This window comes from Anolis sagrei, chromosome 3 (genome assembly GCF_037176765.1).
Source record: "Anolis sagrei isolate rAnoSag1 chromosome 3, rAnoSag1.mat, whole genome shotgun sequence".
Taxonomy (NCBI): domain Eukaryota; kingdom Metazoa; phylum Chordata; class Lepidosauria; order Squamata; family Dactyloidae; genus Anolis; species Anolis sagrei.
In genome coordinates this window covers 39,003,559-39,016,828 of record NC_090023.1, presented here as the reverse complement: position 1 = coordinate 39,016,828, position 13,270 = coordinate 39,003,559, and the positions used below count along the sequence as shown (strand labels likewise).

Sequence of the window (13,270 nt, the reverse complement as noted above, 5' to 3'; positions counted from 1 at the left end):
ATACTGATATTGCCTCACAAACAGAAATAAAATTTAAATAAATCCTAAACATGACCTTTTTTATTCACCTGATTCTTGTCCTGTGCATGTTATGTCTTATTTGCCCTAATCTATAGTTGCTGTTTTGTTTTGTTTTGTTCAGTTGTGGTGCCTATTTTGCACATTTTTCTGTATGGTTTTCTAGGAACATTTATTTATAAAATATTTATTATTACATAATTTCTATGGGGGAGGCAAAGAGGGAGAGAAACCCCCTGAATAAGTATGTTTTTCTATATGGATGGTCAAAATGAACACAAAGGTGGTGCAAACCTTCTGAAATAATACTGTGCATCTTTAAGCTACTTCACAAATGCCATTTTTGATGTGTTTAAGATTTCTTTCTGGAAGTACAACTGTCAGAATGTAAAATATGGATATAACAAACAACTATTTGAATGAATCTACAGATAAATTTATTAGAAATTAGCTGTGTGTCTTCCTCCCGAGAGTATTTTTCAAGACACGTTTGATTTGGTCACTGGTTGATAACAAAATAAATTCTAACAGGAATAAATTACCGGAGAGTTTCCTTCCATGTGACCCTGCAGGTCAGGCTAATAACAGTGCCCTTTACAAGGCAACCAAGCATTAAACTACCAAAGGTGCAATTAAATGGTCAGTGGGCCAAGCTGTTCACATTCATCGAATTCTTACTGGCAGCAATCCCTTTTACAGCCCAGCGGAAGAGGGGGAAAGAAAACTCAACTCATATTTGGACTTTCTGTAAAAGGTATAGGTATGAAACATAACAGATCAGATAAGAAGAGACTCTTGGGCAATTTATGTGACTTTAAAATGAATACTCTGAGCTTATTGTAGAATGAATTTCTTTGTTATCATATCTTGGGATAAAAATACTGATTATTGGATAAAATATGTAAACCAAGAGGCTTGACACTGAGACAGTGTGACTCCTGTATCCACTTCTGCTTTCCTGGATTGAGCATCCACTGCTTGAAAATATCCCCTCTCCCCTCACCCATCCAAAAAACAAACCTTCATTTTTCCATTTTATATAAGGACACAATTTTGTCACCACTGTATTTAATGGGATTTGAGCATCCAGGGATTTTGTTATTCATGAACTTTGGTATTCATGGTCCAGGAACCAAACATGAACATATACTAAGGGCCCAATTCACAATACTTATGGTATTTATTTTTTTCATTTACATCCTCCTTTTCTCTCAATAATGGCATTCAAAGCAGCTAGCAACTATGATATTTAAAAACAATACAGATTACAGCTATACAAAGTCATTGATAAAAGTATTAATAAAACTTATTTTAATAGTAATTAAATAGTTCGTGAAGTTAAAACATTCAACATTAAACTCATTAAAAGGCAATGTACAAACCTTAAAAAAACAAAACACCATACTGTATTAAAAGCCCAACCCACCCTGTTTTAAAAAGCCTGGCAACATTAAAATCTTTTCACTTGCTTATGGAAGGACAGCAATGATGGGGCCACTTTGGCCTTACAAAGCAGCCTCCCAAGAAAGGTCTCTCCCTTGTTTACATCAAACAGGTCTGAGAATGTGGAGGGTAGAGAAAAGGATCTTTCCATATGGTTGTAGAGCCCTAAAGGGCTCATAAAGAAAGATTTGAAAACTTCGTTGATTTAATAAGCTCACCTGTTTTTACACTAAAACAGCTCTTTTGCTAGATAACAACAATATGAGGCACACAGATACAGGTCAACTTTCCTACCTGTAGGGGTGAGGTGTCGCCAAGTGATCACAGGTTCAGGGCGCCCATTTGCCATACACACCAAGGTCACATTGCTGCCTTCATTCACAGTGACATCTGAAGAGATGTTGGAGATCTTTGGTGGAACTATGGAAACAAAAGAAGATTGCTAAACTTTAGTTCTAGGGTGTTCATTTTATCATGGTTAGAGGAACTCTATTCTATTGTCGCAGTGACTGCCCTTCTTAATGCCCCAGGCTAAGAGTTATTTTTAAAACATGTTGAAAAAAGTACAACTTCAGTTGTGAAAGTCATGCTGTAATGCTTCCCAGCTGTCTGAATATTTATTTAGATGCAAATTCCACATTATATAGTCAAAAGCTAAGGAAGATGACAGAGAGGCAGATAGACAGAACACTCAACATTTCATCATCATCATCATCATCATCATCATCTTTATTTATAGCCTGCCCTATCTCCCCAAGGGGACTCAAGGCAGTTTACAGCAGGACTTTAGGCACTGAACTCGGACAATAGGATTGTTTGAAAATTGGAAATGGCTTTATGACCTGTGATTATGTGATTTGTTCTATGTGACTATGTAATTTTAATTAATATCACTGTTTAATTGTTATGTAATTGATTTTATATTGCTGTTTTATATTGTTGTTTTGATACTGTTGGCATTGAATTGTTGCCTGTGTTAGCTGCCCTGAGTCCCCCCTCGAGGGTGAGAAGGGGGGAGGGGGGTAGAAATGGTCTAAATAATAAATAAATACAACAATATAAAATGCAATGGCAAATATTCAATGCCAGTGAAACATGTAACAAATAAAAACAGCTTAAATAAACATGACACAATACATTTAACACATTTAACATATTAAATCCATTAAAAACTCTTAAACTCTGATTAAAATAATAAGAGTAATTAACTTTAGATGCCGAACACATCAATGAAAATTAGGCTAACTTATATTTGTTCAAATGAATGCAATGATTGCATTCATTTGAATTGTCTCCTGAAGCCAAAACAGAATAGGCCAACAATCCATAGGAAAAGGCATGGATTACACCAAATCATTGTAAAGGACTAGGGTACTCTGTTTCACAGTAACAGTTATAATTTGCAGGAGAGAGGACGAGGATGGACCCACAATTTACATGCTGTTTCCCACCTAGTTTTCACCCTGGGTGGTTCTACACCAACCGGTAATTCAGGACTGATCGGTCATCCTGGGTGCCAGCCTGGTCCTGCATGGCCCCAATTGGGGCTCCCTGAATTGCCTTGGAGACAGCAGAGAGTCCTGACTGCTCAGCTTCGAGAGCACCACTTCCACCCCATGTCAGGGGGCAAATCATTGTGTTACTAAGGAAGTGGAGAAGTGGTGAGAGAAAGACCCCATCTCTCCCTCCCATCCCACTCAATGAGATGGCTTCCTGATTGATGTCAGCAAGAGTGCTCACAAGGAGGTAGGTGGAATTTTTCAGCCGGTAACAGCCATGGCACAGGGGAGGGGATGACAGGAGAGTGTCAGTCCATGTCCATGGGCAGCCTGAGGTCAGGGAACATGGGATGGTAGTCAAGACAACTGCTGCCAGTTTTGGTTAGGAAATACCCCAGCACACTGGACTGCTCCTAACTTGAGGGGGAATCTGAATCCTTCTGCAGGATCCAGGTTTCGCCTCAATTAGCTTAACCCAGGGAATATCTGCATTAAGTTTATGTTTCCCCGGGTTAAGCCGGATCAGTCCTGTATGGCATTTAGCTGCTGTGGGGCTGATCTGCACACTAACCTAAATGGTCAGTGTAAATGTGTCCCCAATCTCTTTAACTAGGTGAGAGAAAAGTGGATGATGTGAAATGCCAGTGGGTGTATGTGAGATAGTAAAAAAACAGTTGACAGGTAGACACTTTCCTGTTCTACTCCTGAAATCATCGTCCCTAATCTTTTAGTGCTTTATGCCAGAGCCAGGGCAAGAAATTTTGCTGCTTGAAACAAAATAGTAAATATTGCTTTCCACATTCCTACCTCCATCCAGGTTAAGCCACCTCCAGATTAAGACCCATTCCAAAGTAATAAAAGTACAAAAACAACACATGAAAGAACAATTTGCTGTCTTTCCATCCATTCCAAGTCATCTATCTAAGGCAACCATTTCACGCCATCTAATGATCTGGCTGGCCCTGTATTTAACTGTAACATTTAGTTTGCCTCCTTTCCCCAGTCAGAAGTCAAAGTGCTTGAACCATGAACGGGAGGGGCAGTTGCTCCAAGGAACTTAATAATCTCTCCCTTTACCGCACAGCTTCCATTTGAAAATATACTTGTGATGTCCTTCTCAGTATGACAGGAAGCTGAATTTGCTGTGAAATTCCCCTTACGATGCATATTTTTGCTTGAGAATTTGAGCTTTCACTTCAAAGAGTCCTTGTGATTCTGTAAATAATCCTAGAAATGTGAACCATGTGCAAACCAATGCAGTGTATCGTGCCAGAACTATATTTAGCTGCAAAAGTACAGCTGAGTAAAGAAAATGTATATAATATTTGCTTGGGTTTTTTTTCCTTTTGCAGATCCATGAGTCAGCTTCCAGAGCACTGGTTAGGAACTCAACTCAGGAGCACAGAAGGAATCAAATGGTTTTGATGCACCATGTAGCAAAAAATAGCCACATGGTGTTGAGTCATATTCAGCAGCAACAACTTAGATGAGCCTTATGCTCATTTGGTACTTTCCTAGCAAAACAAAATCTTCCAAATGCTATTTGTACTATAGCAGGACTTGCTCAATTTCCCCAGAGTGAGCCAGTACTTGACTCATAAAAAGATACCAGGGAGTGGCCTAAAAATCAAAGACCCAAGGAAATAGTAAGTATGGAAACATAGAGGTTATCAGTGAAGAAAGACAAAGAGGAAACAAAGTAAATGACTGAAGGAAAAATGTTGAACCACCAAGTACACGTCATTTTTTGAAATCCAGATTGTGGTAATATGTTTGTTAAGCCTATCAAAATACACAAAAATCTCAGTGCAGCGTCTCTTGCTGGAAATGCAAGTCTTTGGTAAACCCTTAAAATTTAGGGGGAACATACAGGCAGATCCTGCTCACATTTGCCACTGTGATGATTAGATTTTGAAAAATTTGGCTTGTTGTGGAAACAAAGATTAGTGATAAAGCTTCAATGGAGACACTTCTCTCCCATCTCTTTCAGGAGTGAATTTCCCTTTCAAAGGGTAGAATTCTCTCATTTCCTGTTTTAAGTCAGATGTTTGTAACTCAGGGACTGCCTGCACATGTATCTTTCTACTTATCATGATTACTATCTCTCCACCTCCTCAATCCCCAACTCTTTGGTATCATAGGTTAATTGCCTTGAATGCCTCAGGCTTATAGAATTCTCTCCAGATGGCACTCTTACTCCTGGCAAGCAGCCTAAAGAACTCTGCCTCTCTTGACGGACTTTTGCGAACAAAACTGTATTGGAATATAGAAATCCCAGGCATGTATGTTCAAATTTCTGAGCAGAATTTTCGTAAAAAAACAAAAACAGCATCCTTCTAAACATGATTACTAGACTTGTGCAATCCTGATGAACTGCAATCTCTTTTGGTGTCCCAGATTTTGGTGGGAATCCTGATCCATTTTTGGGAGCCTCCCAAATTTGGGAGGGCAGAAATCCGTTTTCGAACTGGGAAGCCAAAAGATTCGTTTTCTATCTGGATTATTGGCGGCAATGGGAGGGACTTCCCAGGCTCCCCTTCCTGTCATTTTAGGCATTGTTTGTCCTTATATCCTTCATTAAGACCTGGATTAAATGCATCAGAGTTAAGATATCACTCTTTTGCAATCTATTCCCTTCTGTCTATAGAGGAGGCCTGGGTTTAATTAAGGGCTTAAGAAACCTTGCTTCCTGGGATCCTTTCCCTTCTGTCTTTAAAGGAAACCTGGGTTTAATAAAGGGCTCAAGAAACCTCACTTGCAGGGATCCTTTTCCTTCTGTCTTTAGAGGAGACATAGGTTTTAAGAAAGGGCTTAAGAAGCCCGACTTCCTGGGATCTTTTTCCTTCTAGCAGCTGCCACTCTCCCCACACTCAATGTGTAACCAAAGCAAACTAAAAGCAGTTGGTTTTCTACAGCCCCTGTTCCATTGTGGCCAGTAAAAAAAAAGAAGAGCAGGCCCATGCTTTTACAGGCTTCCAAACCATCCTAAGGCAAACATCCAAAATGAGTCTGTGCACAAGCCTAATGGTTACATAAAATTCAAAGCTTTTATTTTCAGGGCCCAACATGAGTAAGAAATCATAGGTATTAATGCATCATGCAATATTATGCCATGGTGGTTGTTTCTCCTTTATATGCAGCTCCTTATTCAATCTTGGAAATACAGCAGACACAAATATGGAAGAAATCACTTCTTTCCAAAATCCATTTCAAAGCAGAATACCTTCTCAACTATTATGAACCAGCAGCAGATAGAGGATAAAGCCAACAGATGGAAAATATTTGACAGTAGAATCATAGAATCATAGAATCAAAGAGTTGGAAGAGACCTCATGGGCCATCCAGTCCAACCCCCTGCCAAGAAGCAGGAATATTGCATTCAAATCACCCCTGACAAATGGCCATCCAGCCTCTGTTTAAAAGCTTCCAAAGAAGGAGCCTCCACCACATTCCGGGGCAGAGAGTTCCACTGCTGAACGGCTCTCACAGTCAGGAAGTTCTTCCTCATGTTCAGATGGAATCTCCTCTCTTGTAGTTTGAAGCCATTGTTCCGCGTCCTAGTCTCCAAGGAAGCAGAAAACAAGCTTGCTCCCTCCTCCCTGTGGCTTCCTCTCACATATTTATACATGGCTATCATATCTCCTCTCAGCCTTCTCTTCTTCAGGCTAAACATGCCCAGTTCCCTAAGCCGCTCCTCATAGGGCTTGTTCTCCAGACCCTTGATCATTTTAGTCGCCCTCCTCTGGACACATTCCAGCTTGTCAATATCTCTCTTGAATTGTGGCGCCCAGAATTGGACACAATATTCCAGGTGTGGTCTAACCAGAGCAGAATAGAGGGGTAGCATTACTTCCTTAGATCTAGACACTATGCCCCTCTTGATGCAGGCCAAAATCCCATTGGCTTTTTTTGCCGCCACGTCACATTGTTGGCTCATGTTTAACTTGTTGTCCACGAGGACTCCAAGATCTTTTTCACACGTACTGCTCTCGAGCCAGGCGTCACCCATTCTGTATCTTTGCATTTCGTTTTTTCTGCCAAAGTGGAGTATCTTGCATTTGTCACTGTTGAACTTCATTTTGTTAGTTTTGGCCCATCTCTCTAATCTGTCAAGATCGTTTTGAATTCTGCTCCTGTCCTCTGGACTATTGGCTATCCCTCCCAATTTGGTGTCGTCTGCAAACTTGATGATCATGCCTTCTAGCCCTTCATCTAAGTCATTAATAAAGATGTTGAACAGGACCGGGCCCAGGACGGAACCCTGCGGCACTCCACTTGTCACTTCTTTCCAAGATGAAGAGGAAGCATTAGTGAGCACTCTCTGTGTTCGTCCACTTAACCAATTCCAGATCCACCTCACCGTAGTTTTGCCTAGCCCACATTGGACTAGTTTCCTTGCCAGAAGGTCATGGGGGACCTTGTCGAAGGCCTTACTGAAATCCAGGTACGCTACATCCACGGCATTCCCTGCATCTACCCAGCTTGTAGCTCTATCGAAGAAAGAGATCAGATTAGTCTGACATGACTTGTTTTTGATAAATCCATGTTGACTATTAGCGATGACTGCTTTTGTTTCTAAGTGTTTGCAGACCACTTCCTTAACAATCTTTTCCAGAATCTTGCCCGGTATCGACGTGAGGCTGACCGGACGGTAGTTGTTTGGGTCATCCTTTTTTCCCTTCTTGAAGATTGGGACCACATTGGCCCTCCTCCAATCTGCTGGAACTTCTCCCGTTCTCCAAGAACTCTCGAAGATGGTTGCCAATGGTTCCGAAATGACTTCCGCTAGTTCCTTCAATACTCTGGGGTGTAGTTGATCTGGCCCTGGGGACTTGAACTCATTAAGAGCGGCCAGGTATTCCTGAACGACTTCTTTCCCAATTTGGGGTTGGATGTCCTCCAAACCCTCATCCACTCCATCTTGCTGAGGTTGAAAACTCTCTTTTTGTGAGAAGACCGAGGCAAAGAAGGCATTAAGTAGTTCTGCCTTTTCCCTATCCTCTGTCATCATTGCCCCATCTTCTCCTCGAAGAGGTCCTATCGCCTCCTTGCTTTTCCTTTTTCTACTGACATAAGAATAGAAGCCCTTTTTATTGTTTTTAATGTCCCTGGCAAGTCTGAGCTCGTTTTTTGCTTTAGCCTTGCGGACCTTTTCCCTACAGGTGTTGGCTATTTGTTTGAATTCTTCTTTGGTGATTTCTCCTTTTTTCCACTTCTTGTGCATGTCTCTTTTGTGTCTTAGCACAGTTAGAAGTTCTTTGGACATCCATTCTGGCTTCTTTGCACTTGTCCTATTTTTTCTCTTTGTTGGCACAGTTTGCAATTGCGCCTTGAGTATTTCACTCTTGAGAAATTCCCATCCATCCGTAACTCCCTTGTCTTTTAGTATCTGTGTCCACGGAATGCTGCTCAGCGTTTCCTTCATTTTTTGGAAATCAGCTCTCCTAAAGTCCAAAATGCGGGTTTGACTTGTCTTAGTTTCGGCCTTCCTTTGTACCTCAAATTGCAGGAGCACATGGTCACTTGCCCCTAAGGATCCTACCACTTCGACCGCCTCGATCAGGTCCTCCGCATTTGTTAAGATGAGATCAAGAGTAGTCAATCCCCTTGTTGCTTCTTCTACCTTCTGGACCATGAAATTGTCTGCAAGGCAAGCGAGAAATTTGTTGGACCTTGTACTCTTGGCCGAGTTTGTTTTCCAGCAAATATCAGGATAGTTGAAATCGCCCATGACTACTACATCTCTTCTCTGTGCCTGTTTGGTCAACTGTTGGCAGAAGACTTCATCAAGTTCTTCCTCCTGGCTTGGGGGTCTGTAGTAGACGCCTACAACGACATCTTTTTGAGTCCCAGTTCCCTTGATTCTTATCCAGATGATTTCAAGCTGGTTTCCCAGATTGCTGTCTTGAATTTCTTCTGCAGCATAAGAGTTTTTGACATATAAGGCTACTCCGCCTCCTCTCCCCTTTGTTCGGTTTCTGTGAAAGAGGTTATACCCCTCGATATCTACATTCCAGCGATAGGAGTCATCCCACCAGGTTTCAGTGATCCCTATGATATCATATTTGTGGTGTTGTGCTAAAAGTTGGAGTTCGTCTTGTTTATTTCCCATGCTCTGTGCATTAGTGTAAAGACATGTGAGCCCCTGAGTACAACAAGGCCTGAAGAAATGATGGAATGACAATATAAAGAGGAAGAATGAGAATGAAAGTTAGGAGAATCATACCATCAACCATTTCAAATAAAAATTGAAACACATATGTAAGTCATCTATTCTTATGCCAAATGTTAAGGCATGAAGCTATGCCCTAACATGATCTAAGAGTGGCCCTGTATCCTACCTTACAGAGGACAGTATTTGTAGGGCTTACCAGCACCTGCTTGAAAGAGGTTTCTTTTTTCTTTTTACTGAATCCAAGTTCAATCAAAGATAAAGGACAGTAACACGGAAAAGCAAGGGGTCACCAAGTAATTTTTATATAGACTGAGCAGCTGGCACACAGCAGCAGGGGTAGATGATCATGGTATTCTCTACTATGGTGAAATATATTATTTCTCTTCAGATTATAGACGTTATTACCAAATTTGCATTCATATCTCCACATTATTTTATATACATTTTATACAGATTTCTATCCTCTTTACCCTCGTTTTTGAAATGTTCATGTCAAAATTATATTCTATCACACATCTGTGGGTATTCAATTGCATGTTGCCGAATGCCCTTCTTCACCTACCATATGTCATATTAATTTAGCATGGAACAGCTTGAATTGCGCTGCTTTGAAAAATAAGATGTTTGTACTTTCAGTTAAAATATGTTGGAAGAATATGATTTTGTCGATAGTTTGTTGTCAGCAATTCAAAACTAGCCTTGTTTTGTGTGTACTACAAGCAGTGTACTAAATGGTACTTCAAGGATCAAAAGATTGCATATGCATGGATGCAAATGAGTAAAAAGAGGCATTTTTACAAATGCAGAAACTTAATTTAGAACTGGGATTATGGTTATAACCTGAAAATGGGCATATTTAGCCATTCATGCTAATAACAAATTAATGAGGCATCCTGAAAGGATTAAAAAGAGAAAAAATAGAGATCATAATTCATCAGAGAGAAAACACAGATAACAAGTATTGTTTATGATAAATAAGATAATAGTAGTAGTTATGTAAAAAAAAATCCCAGGTAGATTTAGGCGGAGACATCTAATAAGTGGACTGTTTCTAACCAAAGTCCCTTGCTGAATGGAATTACATAGATCTCCCTCAGTCTTTGGAAATTCACTATGTATGGAATTAGTAGGTCTTGGCCCAGAACAAATATGCATACAGTGAGTATATTCTACTGATTTACCGGAATTTCCAATAGTGCAACTGCATTTCGTGCCCAAAAACCTCTATGATATTATGAAATATTATAATATGATATGATATTATGATTTCATAGAGTCACCACGGTTCTATGAAAAGAGCCACAGAGGTGCAAAGGCTGAACCTGAAGGTTGGCGGTTCAAATCCGTGAGATGGGGTGAGCTCCTATCTGTCAGCTACAACTTCCTATGCAGGGACATAAGAGAAACCTCCCATATGATGGCAAAACATCTGGACATCCCCTGAGCAACGTCCCTGTAGACAGCCAATTCTCTCACACCAGAAGAACTTGCAGTTTTCAAGTAGCTTCTGACCTGAAAAAAAAATCATCAGTTTACATGCCAAGAGTTGTTGGTCAGGCAAATGAACTCAGCAGTCTGCTTTCTTTCAACCTCTATTATAAAATAATAGACAAGATAGTTATCCAATCAGCTCATTTTCTATGGACTTACACATCTTAGTCCCCACTGACCCTAGGATTTCTCCAGTTGACCCACATGTTTGCACAATTTGTAGGCATTAGGGACTGCAAGCTAGGGACTGCAGAAGACTGGAAGCATTCTGCATATTTCAAAGTAAGCTTTCATCTAACTTTACATAGCTTCCATCTTTTCAGTGGCTCATCACCCTGAAAATTTAATTGACCTATTTCTGGGTAAATGGAAGCTGTATCTGGCAGTGCTAATCCATGGGTTTTCCACCAATCTACCTTCTTAAGGGTGAATCTACAATGGCCCTATATGTCAGGATCCGATACAAGATTATTTGCTTTAAACTGGATTAAATGAGTCTACACTGCCAGATAATCTGGAATCAGCAGATAATCTGGGATCAGATCTTGGCATATAGATCCAGCCTGAGGCACAGTGTGATTTTGTAGCTGGTCCGTTGTAAGGATGGGTGTCTTGGCTAGCAAGTTCCAACTAGAGGCTTGGCTTACAGGGTTCTTTTAGCCTTCTGCTTCTGAAAGCCCAGCAATGTTGACTGTACAAAAATGACACCTGCAGTACACACTGCACAACCACAGCTTCTTATATTAACTTTGTGTTAAAAGCAAAGTATGGATTGTCGATGTTGCAATCCCAGATGACAGCAGGATTGAAGAGAAACAACTGCAAAAGCTTACACAATATGAGGATTTAAAGATCGAACTGCAAAGATTCTGGAACAAGCCAGTAAAGGTAGTTCCAGTGGTGATTGGCACACTGGGTGCAGCGCCTAAATTTATTTATTTATTTATTTATTTATTTCGTGTACTTTTACCCCACCCTTCACAACCCCCGAGGGGGGACTCAGGGCGGCTTACAAAAAGGCACAATTCAATGCCTACACAATAATACAAAAAATGTATAAAAACAGCAGTTAAACAGTTATAACAATTAAAACAATCAATATATATCACAATCAATAAACCAATCTCATGCTCAGCATTCACCAACTCAGAGTCCATACTTCATTCCACATTGTCTATTCCTATCCGTCATCGTAGTCCTTTATTTATCTGCCAGATTGCCCAAACGCCTGGTCCCAAATCCATGTTTTTAATTTCCTTCTAAAGGAAAGGAGGAATGTCGCTGATCTAATTTCCCCGGGGAGTGAATTCCATAGGTGAGGGGCCACCACTGAGAAGGCCCTGCTCCTCGTCCCTGCCAATCTCACTTGTGATAGAGGCGGGGCCGAGAGCAGGGCCTCCCCAGAAGATCTTAAACTCCGAGGTGGCACGTAGAGGGAGATCCGTTCGGACAGATACGCTGGGCTGGAACCGTATAGGGTTTTGTTGGTCAAAACCAGCACTTTGAATTGTGCTCGGAATTGGATTGGCAGCCTGCACTTAAACACAATCGGCACTGACAAAATTACCATCTGCCAGATGCAAAAGGCCATCTTACTGGGATCTGCACACATTATTTGCCGATATATCACACAGTCGTAGACACTTGAGAAGTGTCCGATGTGTGATCCAATACAACAGCCAGCAGAGTGATCTTGTCTGCTGTGGACTCATCTTGTTGTGTTTCAAATAATAATAATAATAATAATAATAATAATAATAATAGGTTGAGTATTCTATATATGATAAGATAAGGATTGTGAGGGAAGCTGAGTCATGTGCCAACAGCTTTATGGGCATGGAACAGAGTACAGAATTGTAGTGAGAGTAGTTAAAAGTCTGTTGACAGGGCTTTACATAAACTTGCAGTCAATCTGTTCCTCATGCATCACATTTAGCCCTAGTGATTCTTCAAGCTCCCATTTTCATGACAGGGAAAATCTCATGTTGATGTAAATGATGAAAAGACTGAGACATGAAAACATACTAAATACCCTTGTGCAATCAGAATTGCTCTCAAGATGAAAGCAAGCGATTTGTTTCCACAAAACATTAGCACGCATCTTAAGCACCAACTTCACTTACAACAAAGGGGTGGGAGAAAACATCTTCAAAAACACATACAGGCAGAACATCTGTTCTAAAACACATGTCCTTTCTCAACAAGGGCATTAACTTCTGAATGGCTTTTTGGCAGTTCCTGGTTGAGCACAAATGCAAAAGTTTCTAAATGAGCACTAAGATAGGAGATCTGTACTACAAGATAAATTTGCTCCGAACACTGGTGCCAGTTCGAGGTAAAGTACTTTCCTCTTCCATTTCAAGCTCTGTGCTTCTTTCTTCTTATTCCTTCAAATTACCTGTCTCCTTCCTCTAGCCAGCCTCCCATACAAATCTGCCTTCGTTACTATCATCTTTCTTTTACGTTTGGACAGTGGCAAAGGAAAAAGGTGGAAGTGAATGAAAGGGGGCAAAGGGCAGATTTGCACTGACCAGATGGATTTTGATATCAGTCAGACGGCAACTCCCCCAGTTGTTGTGGTGGGAGAAAGTCCTGACATCCATTACCGCTGAAGTTAGCTCAGTGCAACTGGATAGCCACTTTT

General features: G+C 40.7%; 1 protein-coding gene across 2 annotated transcripts in view; it reads right to left on the bottom strand.

Moving 5' to 3' along the window:
* The window catches only part of LSAMP (limbic system associated membrane protein), a 597,557-nt gene that overhangs the window by 221,215 nt on the left and 363,072 nt on the right, over positions 1 to 13,270 (bottom strand). For both annotated transcript variants that reach the window (XM_060770789.2, XM_060770791.2), the window contains exon 3: positions 1,756 to 1,881. In XM_060770789.2, the coding sequence (XP_060626772.1) occupies positions 1,756 to 1,881 (126 nt within the window). The remainder of the gene's footprint in view (positions 1 to 1,755; positions 1,882 to 13,270) is intronic.